Below are 15,726 nucleotides of genomic sequence, written 5' to 3' on the forward strand. Positions count from 1 at the left end.
AGAGATTCACCTTGGAGAAGGGAGATCTCACGATGGGAAGTTTCTTAAAGACTTTGGAGAGGTTTTAGAGAACTTACCATATTTGGGTAGATAGTGAATATTGGGTAGATAGACGTTGATAGCCAGCTTGGCTGTATTGTATATATAGTCATACTTGACCTGTGGATTAGGGTTGTCGAGAGAATTGTATTCTTAGCATAAGAGTGGAGTTCACTAAGCTTGTAAGCGAGTGAATAACACTAAGGGCTAAGGGGTAGAGGTTCTAGAGATCTTGTATTCGATCTTAGAACGTGTGAGGCTAGGGGAGCAAGTCAAGAAGGGTCTTGATCTTGTTCGAGTTTTGTTTAAAGAGAAACTTGTAAGTTCACTTTAAAAGAATACTAGTAATAACACATATCTTTGTAAAGATATTCTCTGGTGTACTCTGTGCTTTACTTTGTGGGTTAGTTCTTGCATTTACATCTCTTGCACTCCTTTCTTCCCATAAGCAAGCTCAGGAGGAACAATCACCAATCTCTGTATATCAAAACATACTTTTGAGTTTATGTAAAGTCTTTCATTTGCACCAACACGCATCCCTTCAACGCCGAGGTCAAGTCCTTTCAGAACATTCCCTTTCTCTGACGGTCCAACGTCAAACCCGTTAGGCTGCAAAAAAAAAAACTCATAAGCTTATCAATTAACCATCCTTTTATACTCAAGTACAGTAATTTATACCGACCATTCCACCTCCAACACCAAGTCCTTGTTGGCTTCTCATGAACGTTATCCCTTTCCATTTTGCAACATAGTGAACCTGCAACACGATCCCTTTAGGGTTTAGCACATCAAAGCTTGTCATACACGTAAGCTTCTTTTTTTAACATGTTAACATTGTAAGGTTTGGATTGCCTTGTTTCTTCAAATTCGATTAAAAATAATGTTATTGCTTGGTTCCATGTCTTATTATTGGTTAAAATTAAAAACGTATAGTTGCTAGTTACTAATGGTGTAAAGAGAGAAACAGAGTGTGTACTTGGTGGAAGAGTAGTGAAGGGAGAGAGAGAGTGGGTGAAGAAGTTTCATTGTTAAGATCATTGTTTGTGTGTCACGTCAACAGATTGATTCTTGGGTCTGAGTCAACGAAACTTTCTCATTCTTGTCTTTCTTCTTGAGTTTGAGTTCAATTGTGTGTGGGAGAGACAGAGGAACAGAGAAAGAGATAAAACTGGTATTCTCATCCACAAATTTTAGATTCTCTCACCGTTACACCCCCACACTTGACGTCGTTAGACCCTAACCAAACAAAAGAGGGGTCAGTGGTGTGGGGTCAGTGGTGTGTAATTAATTACTAACTATATTAAGATTCGCGTCTTGACCGGGATAAACATTATATATATAAATTATCTCATACTATGAAATAATAAATATATATTGAATAATTAAAAGTCAGTAACTATTACATATATAATTAATTTGGTGCAAACGTATAAATCAATTTTATTAATCCAAACATTTTTTTAAATAGCAAAAACTTTAAATTACTGATAACAAAATTTAAATTACATATGTATCTTTAATAGCAAAAACTTTAAATTACTGATAACAAAATTTTCATTGTGGGATTAATAATTTTAGTAATTTATAATTTAAAAAATTTTATCAATGTTAGTTCAAAACTTTTATCAAAAAAAATTATTCAAAGTAAATTTTGAAATTAAAATATTTATTTATTCAAAATGGTTTATAGTTTAATTTAGAATGATATATATACATATATATTTTAAATCTTAATGATTAATTAAGTTAGACTTTTATTTATACGATTTTGTAATCATTTTTATTTTGTCATAACAAAAATTTTAAACCATGGATCGCAAAATTTGGATGTGAGACTTTTAACAATTTTAGTAATTTATAGTCGTTTTTTAAAATTCAAAATATAACATATACACAAAAATTTAAATTTTTATAATATGGTTATTGTGATTTTTTAAATTATTTTAATAGTTTAAAATTAAACAAATTTGAAAGAAGATACATTGTTTTTTTATCAGATCTTTATTATTCAAAATCATTAATTGTCATATATATTTTAACCACATTAGGTAATTCCGTAATCTTTATTTAAGAAAATAATAAATGACATTAATAATGAATTTATGGTTAGTTTAATAAAAAACTTATTATATAATTAGATGAACCAACATATTTCTCTAATAATTCTAAAAATCATCCTAGTGATGACACGTGGATACAAAAAAAAGTCGTAATGTTTAACAAATAATATATAAGGATTACAGGGGAATAAACCTAACGCATAGCCGAATTAAATAGCCGAAAGTGATTATTGGAGCAATTAGCGTGCAACCAACCTATTTTCCACTATGCTAATGTAATATATGTTCCACCACATCCTTGTCATTGTACCATACATTGCGAAAATAAGCACAAACAGGAATTTCAATAATCACAAGGAAACAAAAGTACCAAACATGACTTCGTATGAGTTTTCATTACAACTTGGTAGAGTACTAGTACTGTATGATTTCACCTATATCACATGTGATGCCCCTGTAGAAACTCGTCTTAATATAGAATGTGCCAAATATTAACTTGTTTTCTTGTTAAAAATAATGATCGTTCTCTTCTCTATCACAAAAAAAACAATACCGACATGTCACAATATCATTTTTGTTTGAAAAGATTTTCTTTAGGGGTGGACGTTCGGATACCTTCGATTCAGATCTATTCAGATTTTGGGGTTTCAGGGTTAAAATTTTCAGTCCATTAATTGATATTTATAAATTTTGGTTCGGATATTTGCGGGTTCGGATAACTCGTTTAAATTATTTTATTTTAAAAAATTCATAAATACTTTAAATTTTTCAAAATCTAAAATAATAATAATATATAACATATAAATTTGAGCAATATATGCCAAAATACCTAAATTTAACATACAAGTTAGTTTGACTTGAATATTTGGATGGAGAATCAATATAAATTTTAAGTATTTTTGATGTTTTGAGTATTATTTAACTATTTTAGATATTTACTTATGACTATTTATATATATTCAAATATTTTTGACAATTAAAATATCTTATACATTTTGGATATTTTTTAGATATTAACTCTAACAGTAGCTAATATATTCAACTATATAATTTGATTTGGATATATTCGAATACCCAAAATATTTCGGTTTGGATCGGATTCGGTTCCGTTAACGAAACCACTACAGACAACATGATTCTGATTTTTTACAAGAGAAGATCACATTACATGAGTAATCTACTTACTATCTATACTATCTAGGAGATGGCTGGATCCAGATGTACATTTATATATATATAGTATATACTAAGTTACTAACAACAATAATATATATACTCTAATAACTACATCTTTTAAACATAGTCACTTTTGGTAAATGTGAAAAGTCTTTAAACTTGTCTCAAACCCCTCCTAACAAAAGTGTCAGCTAATTTCACAACAAGTTATCAAAGGTTGCATGGATGAAAAAGAGAGCAAAATGAGAAAATATGTAGTAGTTTTAAGATTTTGTAACACCACATATCTTATATATAATACTAAAATATCTTAAACATTTAGATATCTCACTAAACATATACATTCAAATTTAATATAACCACACTACTGGACCACACATAACACGTGTTATTTCATGAAACATATACTAATAAAACAAAAAAACTATAATATTGTATGGCCAAAAAAAGAGTAAAGAGCAGCACTATACATTAATAATTATATAAACAAAGACATGATGACAAAAAAATAAAAATAAACAAAGACTATTATTTTCCGCATAATTTATAAATAACTTTTGAAAGTCTTTTAAAAACCAAACCAGTCTCAGATACTTTTGTTGCCGCCGTCACCACCTACCACTCTCTCTCTCTCTCTCTCTCTCTCTCTCTCTCTCTCTCTCTCTCTCTCTCTCTCTCTCTCTCTCTCTCTCTCTCTCACTAAACAGAGCCGCCATGGATTCCGTCAAGCTTCCAACGGCTCCGTCATCTCTCCGCACCCAAATGTCACCCCATCACTTCCACCACCTTCCTCTACCTCATCGTAGCTTCCGGTTAAAACCGGTTATCGGAATCACTCGATCTCGTAGCCACCACGTGTCACCTGTGGCTGTTCTTTTCCGCGAAGAAACGTCTCTGGCTCCGCTGGATCTTCCTCTGCCACGTCTCAAGGTCTCTCCGAACTCTCTACAGTACCCGCCCGGTTACCTCGGCGCGGTTCCGGAGCGTGCGAGCGACCACGATAACGGAAGCATCGTGGAGGCTATGGAGTATCTGACGAATATACTCTCCACGAAGGTTTACGACATCGCCGTTGAGTCGCCGCTTCATTTGGCCAAGAAGCTGTCGGAGAGGCTAGGTGTTCGTATCTTTCTCAAAAGAGAAGACTTGCAACCTGTAAGCATCCCTTAGACTATATTTGCGAAGCGATTTATACACATATCGTCACTACAATCATTCTCGCTGAAAAAAATAGCTGAAAAAAAAATGATATGGAACTTAAAATAGATGACATGACATGGTTTTAGAAAATAGTGACATGACATCGTATTAATTGTGAAATGTAAAATTTTCTTATAAAAATATAAATTTTTTTGCAAGAATTTTAAATATGGTAATAAAAATAACTCATATATCATCATTAATGTCAATTTTCTATATAAATATTTATTTATAGTAAACTATTAAATATATTAATAATTCATATATCACAATTAAAATAATAATATATATGTATATATGTATCTCACATTAATAAAAATAAACTAAATAAAGTAAAACTAATTCAAAAAAAATTGATAGTTAAATATTTAAACATTATTTAAATTTATCTGTTCATCTTCATCGTTTAAATTAACAAAAAGATTTTTCAGTTTAATTAAAACAAACAAAGTCTCAAATTTATTAGAATTTATATATATATATATATATATGTATATATTTAAAATAAATAATCACTAAACACAATAATATAATTAAAACTATTTTTATAAAATCTAATTTTATCTTTATTAAAATTTAAATAAAATCAAATTTAAATAGTTATACCAAATCAAAAGAAATAAGATTACAAAAATACGTTTATGATTTTTTATAACAATTGAAGTTAAAATATAAATTAATAATGTTGAAATATAAATCAAAATTTTCTTTTGAAATAAAAAATGTTATGTTAAAAATTACTATTTCTGCGCGCAGGAAAACTCCTAGTCACTATTACATCAAAAGGTTACATGACATTGGCATTTCTAATAACCAACGTTCAAGTAATCACTAGGCTGTGGTTAGACGTCTTATAGAGAATTTTATTGTTTAAGTCGGCGCCTAGACCGATTTAAAAAAAAAAATGTTCTGGAAAAATCTTTTCAAATTATATCTGATTTGCTTATTAGGCGGAACCCTAGACTGATTTTTAGAATAGTGTTAACAACACTGAAATTTTATACCTTTGGTTGATTTTTGCTGAATCATGTATGAAACTGAGGCTAGTGTGTGTGTGTGAGTGTGATGGTTCAGGTTAAGTCGTTTAAGCTTCGTGGAGCTTACAACATGATGGTGAAGCTGACATCAGAGCAATTAGCAAAAGGGGTTATCTGCTCCTCAGCTGGAAACCATGCTCAAGGAGTGGCTATGTCCGCTGCTAAGCTCGGCTGCACCGCCGTGATTGTTATGCCTCGTACAACCCCTGAAATAAAGGTGTTTGCATTAGTCTTGATGATGGTTTTTTTTTGCTTCCTTCTGAAGTTAGTTTCTGATTGGTTTTTCCAAAAAAAAAAAAAAGTGGCAATCTGTGGAGGACTTGGGTGCAACAGTTGTTCTTGTTGGGGATTCGTATGATGAAGCACAAGCATTTGCGAAGCAACGAGCTGAGGAAGAAGGTTTGACTTTTATACCTCCTTTTGATCACCCTGATGTTATTGCCGGACAAGGGACGGTTGGAATGGAGATCACACGACAAGCTAAAGGTCCATTACATGCTATCTTTGTCCCCATTGGTGGTGGTGGTTTGATAGCTGGTATTGCTTCTTATGTAAAGAGAGTTTGTCCTGAGGTATGTGCACTCTCTACTCTCTAGTACTTTGGTTGCCAGGACGGGATCTGGGCACAGCCCTATGAAACATTGGCTTTGACCTCCAAAAATTTCAAAGGTTTTATAATCATGAAAAGTTGTTTTTTTTGTAATTTAAAAAAAAAGAAACGTCTATAGCCCCCAAAATCTCAAATCCGGCCGTGATAGCTACTTTGGTATTGTCATCTTATTGTGGCTTTTTTGGGGTTATGCAGGTGAAGATCATTGGTGTAGAGCCAGCGGATGCAAATACAATGGCGTTGTCGTTGCATCACCGCGAGAGAGTGATACTAGACCAGGTTGGTGGCTTTGCAGATGGTGTAGCAGTTAAAGAAGTAGGCAAAGAGACTTTTCGTATATGCCAAAATCTTGTGGATGGTGTTGTTCTTGTCACTCGTGATGCTATTTGTGCATCAATAAAGGTAACTTATACACTTTATTTGTTATGGCTGCACAGCGCATTGTTGTGGATAATCATAGACTTTTGTCAGTACAGGATATGTTTGAGGAGCAAAGGAACATATTAGAACCAGCAGGTGCTCTTGCGCTCGCTGGAGGTGAAGCATACTGTAAATATTATGGCCTAAAGGACGTGAATGTCGTAGCCATAACCAGTGGTGCAAACATGAACTTTGATAAGCTACGGATTGTGACGGAACTAGCCAATGTCGGTAGGCAACAGGAGGCTGTTCTTGCTACTCTCTTGCCGGAAAAGCCTGGAAGTTTTAAGCAGTTCTGTGAATTGGTGAGTGTTTGGTGTTACAGCATGTATAGCAGTTAATCAGGTTACAGAGCGAATCTAATTCAATACATTTGAATGATGCAGATTGGACCAATGAATATAACCGAGTTCAAGTATAGATGTGGCTCGGAAAAGGAATCTGTTGTACTATACAGGTAAGTCTGTTCTTGAAAAAGTTGTTTCCGGAGTTGTTTTTAGGCTTGGGAATTCAGTTTTTGTTTTCGGTTTGGTTTTTTGTTTTTTTGGTTATTTATGAATTTTGGTTTTGGATTTGGTTTGGATAACAATATCAAGAACGACTAATATCAAATAAATTTCTGGGTCAAATTCAGTTTTGGGGTTTTGGATAATTTTAGTAAAAAACAATTTTTTATGGACTTTCGGATAAAATATAGGATAATTCGAAGAAATTTAAATATTTTGGCTAAAAGATATTTTGTTAATCTAGTTTTTACCTATATTTCGCCATTTTGGTTTAAAATTAGTATTTTAGAATATTTAGTAATTTTAAAACTAAATATAATTAACTATATAAACTGTATTTTGGATATTCGGTTACCCAGTTGGTCCTTTGTTCCGTTTCGGTTTCTCGGTTTTAGAGATGTAGGAACCGTTTGGATATTTGTAAAATCGGTTGGTTTTTTCGAGTTCCGATTTTGTTTTCGATTCTTGGTTTATATGCCCAGGCCAGTTGTTGTTAGTCCTCTAATCCACACAGTTTTGTGTATTGATGCTTAGTGTTGGAATGCACACAGCCGGAGAGCTTAAAGCACTAGAGAAGAGAATGGAATCTTCTCAACTCAGAACTAGGAACCTCACCACCAGTGACTTAGTTAAAGATCACCTGCGTTACTTGGTGCGTCCCTTCTGTCCACAACTCCCATTGATTTGATACAAGTTTGTTATGTGAATCACACTTTGTATATTTGCAGATGGGTGGAAGATCAAGTGTTGAAGAAGAGGTTCTGTGCCGATTCACCTTCCCTGAGAGACCCGGTGCTCTGATGAACTTCTTGGACTCTTTCAGTCCACGTTGGAACATTAGCCTTTTCCATTACCGTGCAGAGGTTTATTTCTGAACTCACCATTTGTTGTAACTTTTGAGGCTTCTTCTTACTATACAATGTTTCCTTCTTTCAAAACAGGGTGGAGCAGGGGCGAACGTGCTGGTGGGGATCCAAGTCTCGGACCAAGAAATTGAGGAATTTCGAAACCGAGCTCAAGTTCTTGGATACGAGTACGTCTTGGTAAGTGAAGACGCCATCTTCAACCTTCTAATGCACTGAGTTTGAAGCTGTGATGGAGAGACCAAAACCGATTAAGTAGAATAAGATATCAGAGTCTTCCTTGTGTCCACCACGGTTGTTCTTGAGCACCTGTTAGAAACAAATCTGGGACTAGCTCAATGTGTAACCTTATTTCCCACGAGCTCTCATCGCTATGTTAGTTTGTTCTCGACTTTTGGATACCTTTCATCAAATAATTTGAGGCTAACCTTGCAATAAAACTGGCCATTTTGTTTGTATAAAAAGTATGCTTTCTAATGTATAAAATATCTAGCAAACAATGTTTAAGGCCGTCAGTAATATCTTACAATATGTTAAAAAGACACTACTACCTAGCTAATTTTGTTAGATAAATACTTAAATAGAGACGTTAAAATATTGTGGTAGAATATTTACCAGAATACTATTTATTTTAAAATAATTCGTTTTTTTTTTTGTTAACAGAGATTTATATTTGTAGGTCAACAAAGAAGATTCATATTTGTATGCAGATATGTATAATGTAATGGTATCTTATACTATTACTCTTAATAAAAATTGTAAATATTTTTAAAATAAACGTTATTATTGTTGGTGATGTAAAATTGTAATAGAGCACTTTATTTAAGAATCACGGTTAAAAAGTTATATACTTGACATTTACATTTTCTAAACTGAGAGAGTTCAATTAGAAAAAGTCTTATGAAAAATATTGGATTTACTGTCACAAACGGTGGCCAGAAAAAGCAGCTCCATAGTATTACCAAAACCAGGCCCTTGGTTTTGGCTTGACTTAAATATGAACAAAATCTCCAAAAAAGGAAAGAAAACTAAAAATAAAAACAAAACCAAAACCACAAAACCATGGGTAGTTTTCAGACCATCCCTCTGACGGCCCAAAACCAGCTACTCTGTTTCTCTGTTTTGTACTATATCTTACTCAACGCTCTCTCTCTCGTCCTTTGACTCTGATACAGAAACACTTTCACAATTCGAATAAGATGGAACCTAACGCCTTCTCTGCGTTTGATCCGAGAATGTTAACCTTAGAAACGCCGCAGAACCCACCGAACCCGGTGCAGTTCCAGCATCCGCATCCTTACTCCACCGCCGGCGATCAGCATCCACATCACCAACAACCGCTGAAGTCCTTGTACCCTCGCTCCTCCAAAGCCATGCAACTCTCCCCGTTAAGCGTCGGAGACGAAGAAGACCGCGGGTCTGGTTCCGGGTCCGGGTGCCACCCGGAAGACAGCGTGGGAACCGACGGGAAGAGAAGAGTTTCTCAGTGGCATCGGATGAAATGGACGGACACGATGGTCCGGCTCCTGATCATGGCGGTGTACTACATCGGCGACGAAGGTGGAGTAGGCGATCAAACCGAGGCCAAAAAAAAAATCAGTGGTGGCGGCGGCGGCGGCGGTGGAGGGGTGTTGCAGAAGAAAGGGAAGTGGAAGTCGGTGTCGAGAGCCATGGTGGAGAAAGGCTTCTCTGTTTCGCCGCAACAGTGCGAAGACAAGTTCAACGACTTGAACAAACGGTACAAGAGAGTCAACGACATTCTCGGGAAAGGGACAGCGTGTCGTGTCGTGGAGAATCAAGCCTTGCTCGAGACGATGGATCATCATCTCACTCCTAAACTGAAAGACGAGGTCAAGAAGCTGCTCAACTCTAAGCATCTCTTCTTCAAGGAGATGTGCGCTTACCACAACAGCTGCGGCCATCTCGACCAACCGCAACAACCGAGTCAGGATCCGAGTCGGCACCGTCCGGAGCAGCAGAGCTGTATTCACGCGGCGGAGGTAGCGGAAGAGTCGGAGACGGCGGAGGATTCGGAGTCGGAGATGGAGGAGGAGGAGACGAGCAAGAAGCGGAGGAGAGGGGAAGGAGTATCCGGGGCCCTGAAGCGGATGAGAGAAGAAACGGCGCGTGCGTTGGATGAACCGGGGAAGAGCGCGTGGGAGAAGAAGGAGTGGATGAGGAGGAAGGCGCTGGAGCTGGAGGAGAGGAAGGTTGGGTACGAGTGGGAGGCGGTGGAGATGGAGAAGGAGAGAGTGAAGTGGATGAGATATAGGAGCAAGAAAGAGAGGGAAATGGAGAAGGCTAAGCTCGAGAACCAGCGACGGATGCTTGAGACTGAGAGGATGGTTTTGATTCTCCGGCGGAGGGAGATTGAGTTGGTGGAGTTACAGTCGTTGGGTAAACGGGTCGACCCGAGTTCCGCAACGGGGTGAGCTGATCAGTGTTAGGAACTTAGGATTAATGATGTTTTGGGTTAGATTATATATAACTTAGGTGATGATTGTTTTTTTGGTTTCTAGTTTTTGGATTTTAGTTTTTGGTTTTTGGTTTTTGATTTTTGTTTTTTGGATTTTAGATTTTGGTTTTTGATTTTTGATTTTTGATTTTGCAGTAGATTTTAGTTTTTTTTAAAACATGATTGGTGATTTTAGATTTTAATTTTTAGTTTTTGGCTTTTGTTTACAAAATAATAAAATGAAAATATTATCAATAGTAAAATATTTATTCTGGAAATAAAAAATATATTATCATTACCAAAACACACATAAGCTTATTTTAAAAAAAAAACAGCAAAAACAAATATAATTTTATGTTTAAACATAAACTTAAAATTTTAATTCTGTCTTTAAACATAAGTTATATATACTTTGCTTTATAATTTTACTATATTTATACATAATCTAGCTAAAATTATTAAAAGGTACATTAATACAACTAAATTTATATATAATTTTTTTTGTATTGGCTAAATTTTAAAAATTAAATTTTTTTTTTTTATTAATTAGTTTTAATTTTTTATTAAATTATTTTATAATTTAATAAATTAAATTAAAAAATGTGGCTATCGGTTCATTATTAGATAAAATATTATTCAACTGTAATAGCTTTGGTAAAATTAAGCTGTGTTATAAATATTTTTCTTCTTAAATTTGATTCTAAGTTATTTTAATAAAAATAAAAATTATTATTAAAAAGGCCCTTTATATCCTACAAAAGAATTATTTTTTTTACTGATATAGATTATTTTGTAGTTTTAGAATTTAAATTTAAATGATAGACAACATTTTTTGTTGATTCTTAGTAATTTGGAATAGTTACTATATTATCACTAATCTATTTTTATTTATTTATACTATATTAATGCTCAAATATAGAAATAATATTAAAAAAAAAAGTCACGTACATTGTTTAAGAAAACCAAAAAAATGTGGTTTTTAGTTTTTGCTAAGAAATATGTAGTTATTTCAAAATCTGGTTTCCCTAAATTTTAGAGAATCTATTTTTCAAAAATCTTGTTTAGTAAAAAAATAGATTTTAGAAAACTAAAAACCATTTTAAAAACTGCAAACAATCAACCTCTAGTTTCAGTTCTCTGGCATGTTTAGGATTCTCACATTTTCGACATAATCAGCAAAGTCATTTTTTTTATATGTAAAGGCAAAACGTGTTTTGAAAGATTTAAGTAGAAAAGTCAGAGGAAATGTATCTATCTCGAATCAACGATGAAAAGTAACAAACGATTTATACATTAGGCAAAGGTTTTCAGAATAGTTTAAGATCATTATGAAGAAGACATAATGATTATAGATCGATCCCTAAAAAGACCAAAAACGTAAGCACACCCGGTGGGACTCGAACCCACAATCGTTTGATTAGAAGTCAAACGCCTTATCCATTAGGCCACGGGTGCTTCTGTTTTAATCAGTCAGGTTTAATGTTTATATACTCATGACAGTGAGTTTTTGGTTTTCTGAAATAAAGAATAAAGAATTTTGGTTCTAACAGGTTGAAAGAAAAGTTCACAACTTCTCTGAACTTAGTATGTGCCTTTGCTCGCTTAAAGCTTCACTGAACTTAGTATCTACTGTGTTTATTTATCTTTGTATATATATTCCATAGATGAAGATGACACGAGAGCACTGTTAGAAATTCATACCGATTTATAACAATTTATAAATCAACCTATGAATTCAGTTTGCCTAGAATCTCATGTCAATACTGAAACAAATCTAGATTTTAAGATTTTGAATATACCTGGTTATTCGGCAATGGAATAAAGAACAAGAACAAACCGAAATTATTTAGCACTCCAAACGTTGTGCCTCTATTGGTATTTACACGCACACAAACTGGATCGATATGGGATGCTAGTGCCGTCGTCGAGATCAGATCTCAAAGCTTTGACAAACTTTTTGTCTCTATTGCTATTAGGATTTTACGTGAGATGTAATCATCTGAAAGGGATCACCGCACATGTTTATATAATGAACAAGTAATTAACCTAATTCATTAAAGGGCCATGCCCATACATGCACGTGACAATCACTTTGGTCAAATGATAGTTACTTATCATTATCATGTATATACATCTTTATGTATATCTTATAATATATATATATATATATATATATATATATATTACTCCTAAATTTCAATATATATCACTGATCCAGTTGCTTAGGTGTGTGACCCTGTAAGATCATATAATATTAGCAATGGATTCTCAATCCATAGATCATAAGCGGTTTCTAACAAAACATTACAACCACCTAATATTATAAGATTGTCAACCACGACACTACGACTTTAACAAGAGTAAGTACAAATGATTTTAGGACATTCCCAACAATCTCCTACTTGTACTAGAATCATCTATTCTCATAATCCTTTTGTCTCTATATCTCGATCTCAGCATAAGGCAAGAACTAGTGTCATCCTTATAAAGCTAGATCACGTTTATCGAACTCTGATTTATACTGATAAAACAAACAACTGACATTCACCTCGTTTGAGCACGGCCATGCATTTCTCAGTATCAAATCTTTGATAGGCCCATAGATATATATCTCCCGTTATATGGGAGGGACAAATCTCATCTTGTTTCATCCATGTTCTTTACAAACTTCCTAGAACACCTAATCAATGCCTTTATAATCACCAGTTACCGCTGACGTTTGACAAGGTCAAAGTGAACTAATCCACAAGTTTAGAATCATGACGAACTCATGTCTAAGGACTATACTCTATAGTCGTAATGAGATACTCTTATGACACTCATATAACAATCTTGTAGAGTTCTCATAACGGGTCAGTCCGATCATGTGTTCATATCCATGTGATTGACCTCAATACCACATATTGAATGACTCCATGAAACTTAGTCATCAATCACCTCACATACTAGCCATTCACGGTTATTAATGTCCCATGTTAGCAACCTTGACTAGGGACCTCAATAATTTATTCCCTTTTCACTAATAGGGTTTCATGATCAAGTCACATACTTGATGACCTATAAGAATGATATAAATTATTTTGGGACTTTTATTTAATTATTCAATAATCAAATAAATCTGAAACAATTTCATTAGTTTAAATACATAACTAAATGTATGTCAATATGAACATCATATCATAAACATAAAGCCTCCCACTAAAATCAAGATCACATTTTTAGATACTTAATATCCATGGCTGCAGTATGACTCTCATACTTAGGCCATGGAAGAGGCTTGGTCAATGGATCAGCAACATTTGCATCCATTGAAACTCTGCTATAGTGCTTTGATTGGAACTCTTCCAACTCACCGCTCCTCCATTAAGACAAAAGATGAAACCAGACTGTGATCGGAAATCATCTTTGTCCGTCTGAAAGTTGGCATCGATGTAACCACTTACAACATGCTCATCACTTCATCCATTCACCAAAAAAACTTGACTTTAGTATTTCTTAAATACTTGAGGATAGTCTTGAGTGTTGTCCAGTGACTTTCACCTGGATCACATTGGTATCAACTCGTCATGCTCAAAGCACATGCAACATTTGGACGAGTACATAGCATAACATACATGATATATCCTATAGCAGAAGCATATGGGATTCTACTTATTCGCTCTCGCTCATCGTGTGTCAAAGGACACTAAGTCTTGCAAAGATTTATGCCATGAGACATTGGCAAAAAGCCTTTCTTGGAATCATGCATCTTGAATCTATGTAAGACGTTATCAATATAAGCATCTTGACATAATGCAATAGTCTTATTCAATCTATCTCTATAGATTCTTATTCCAAGGATATATACAGCTTTTTCAATATATTTCATTGAGAAACAACCTCAATAAGAAGTATGTCTTCTACATACAACACCAAGAAAAACTGCGCTCCCACTAGTCTTCTTGTAAATGCAAGGTTCTTCTTTAGTTTTAATCAAATCAAACTCTTTTATTTCCTCATTAAAACGAAGATTCCAACTCCGAGATGCTTGCTTCAAGCAATATATCGGAGTCAGGGCCCATCATAGCTTCCTCAAAGGACGTAGGTTCATCACTCTCTATTATCAATAGATCATGATGATCCGTCACCCAAACCTCATATCTATCAGGTTCATGACGTGTCCTTTCGAACCTACGCACTTCAGGTTCCACAGGTGTAGATTCTACGACTCTTCGTAAATCTAATTGATCATCTTTTTGGGATGATGAAACATTATCCTGTGTTTCTCGAACTTCTCCGAGTTGTACTTTACTCCCACTGTTCTTCTTAGAAATAAATTCTCTCTCAAGAAAAACACCACTACGAGCAACAAACACTTTGTTCTCAGTGGGGTTGTAAAAGTAATAACCTTTGGTTTCTTTGGGATAACCAACGAAGAAGCATTTATCAGATTTTGGTCCAAACTTATCTGTAAACATACGTTTGACATAAGCATCAGAATCCCAAATTTTAAGAAATACAAATTTGGAACCTTTCCAATCCACATCTCATATGGTGTCTTCTCAACTGATTTTGATGGACATCTATTCAGCGTAAATGCAGACGTTTCTAGAGCGTATCCCCAAAAGGATGGTGGAAGATCTGCATGACTCATCATAGGCTGAACTAGGCCTGGGCAAAATAACCGGAATCGAAGAACCGAACCGGAACCGAACCGAAATACCCGAAACCGGAACCGGACCAATACCCTCAAATACCTGAACGGTTCCTATATTTTTATATCCGAAATAACCGAACCAAACCGGAACCGAACCGAGAACCGAACGGGTACCCGAATATATAAAAATATTAATTATATATACATATAACATCATTAAATATATATTTTAAATTTAAAATTCTATTAAAAGTATCTGAAAATAGTTTATGATAACTAAATTATTATAAAGTATCCAAACTACCCGAAAGTATCCGAAAGTATCCGGATAGTTCTATCCGAAATATCCAAAGTAATCCAAAATATCCAAATTTTTTATGTAAATCATCTTAATTATTTGATATTTTACCTTAAATAACCGATATTTTATCCAAATTATCCGAACTACCCGAACTATCCGAACCCGAACCGGATCCAAATGAGAACCGAACTTTTTCCGGATATTTTCCGGTTCCTACATTTACTATCCGAACCGAACCGAACCCGAAACTATCCAAACCGAACCGAACCGAAAATAGGTCAAGTACTAAATGGATCCTCTAGCCCCTATCCGAACTACCCGAAACCCGAAATACCCGAACCGAACCGAACCGATACCCGAAATGCCCAGGCTTAGGCTGAACCATATCTAATAAAGTTCGATTCCTCCTTTCGGACACACCAT

General features: G+C 34.6%; 2 protein-coding genes and 1 non-coding gene across 5 annotated transcripts; 2 read left to right on the plus strand and 1 right to left on the minus strand.

The window, feature by feature from the left end:
* Positions 1-3,797: 3,797 nt before the first annotated feature.
* LOC106388975 (threonine dehydratase biosynthetic, chloroplastic) lies at positions 3,798-8,426 on the plus strand. Of its 3 annotated transcripts, none has more exons than XM_048750170.1 (10): positions 3,798-3,896; positions 3,953-4,430; positions 5,523-5,729; positions 5,815-6,084; positions 6,318-6,524; positions 6,599-6,847; positions 6,929-6,999; positions 7,583-7,700; positions 7,777-7,911; positions 7,990-8,426. In XM_048750170.1, the coding sequence occupies exons 2-10, from the start codon at positions 3,990-3,992 to the stop codon at positions 8,128-8,130; spliced, it is 1,839 nt and encodes a 612-aa protein (XP_048606127.1). In that variant the 5' UTR covers positions 3,798-3,896; positions 3,953-3,989; the 3' UTR covers positions 8,131-8,426. The 3 variants fall into 3 exon arrangements, with proteins under 3 accessions (XP_048606127.1, XP_048606126.1, XP_048606128.1); XM_048750169.1 differs by having other exon boundaries at positions 3,827-3,896; positions 3,969-4,430; XM_048750171.1 differs by having other exon boundaries at positions 3,879-4,430; positions 5,550-5,729.
* Positions 8,427-8,733: 307 nt separating this feature from the next.
* LOC106388974 (trihelix transcription factor GT-3a) lies at positions 8,734-11,620 on the plus strand. The gene has a single exon (XM_013829153.3). It carries the CDS (start codon positions 9,111-9,113, stop codon positions 10,341-10,343), a length of 1,233 nt encoding a protein of 410 aa, XP_013684607.1. The 5' UTR covers positions 8,734-9,110; the 3' UTR covers positions 10,344-11,620.
* Positions 11,621-11,748: 128 nt separating this feature from the next.
* Positions 11,749-11,821, minus strand: TRNAR-UCU. Its single transcript has one exon. It is a non-coding gene; the product is annotated as a tRNA-Arg (tRNA).
* Between the last annotated feature and the right edge of the window lie 3,905 nt (positions 11,822-15,726).

Source organism: Brassica napus, chromosome C3 (assembly GCF_020379485.1).
Source record: "Brassica napus cultivar Da-Ae chromosome C3, Da-Ae, whole genome shotgun sequence".
NCBI classification, from domain to species: Eukaryota; Viridiplantae; Streptophyta; class Magnoliopsida; order Brassicales; family Brassicaceae; genus Brassica; species Brassica napus.

What these genes read in the sequence shown, in the direction of transcription:
- LOC106388975 (XM_048750170.1), top strand. Translation starts at nt 3,990, where the DNA reads ATGGATTCCGTCAAGCTTCCAACGGCTCCGTCATCTCTCCGCACCCAA. An exon ending in GTACAACCCCTGAAATAAAG is followed by an intron (nt 5,730 to 5,814) that starts GTGTTTGCATTA and finishes AAAAAAAAAAAG; the next exon opens with TGGCAATCTGTGGAGGACTT. An exon ending in AAGATCACCTGCGTTACTTG is followed by an intron (nt 7,701 to 7,776) that starts GTGCGTCCCTTC and finishes GTATATTTGCAG; the next exon opens with ATGGGTGGAAGATCAAGTGT.
- LOC106388974 (XM_013829153.3), top strand. Translation starts at nt 9,111, where the DNA reads ATGGAACCTAACGCCTTCTCTGCGTTTGATCCGAGAATGTTAACCTTA.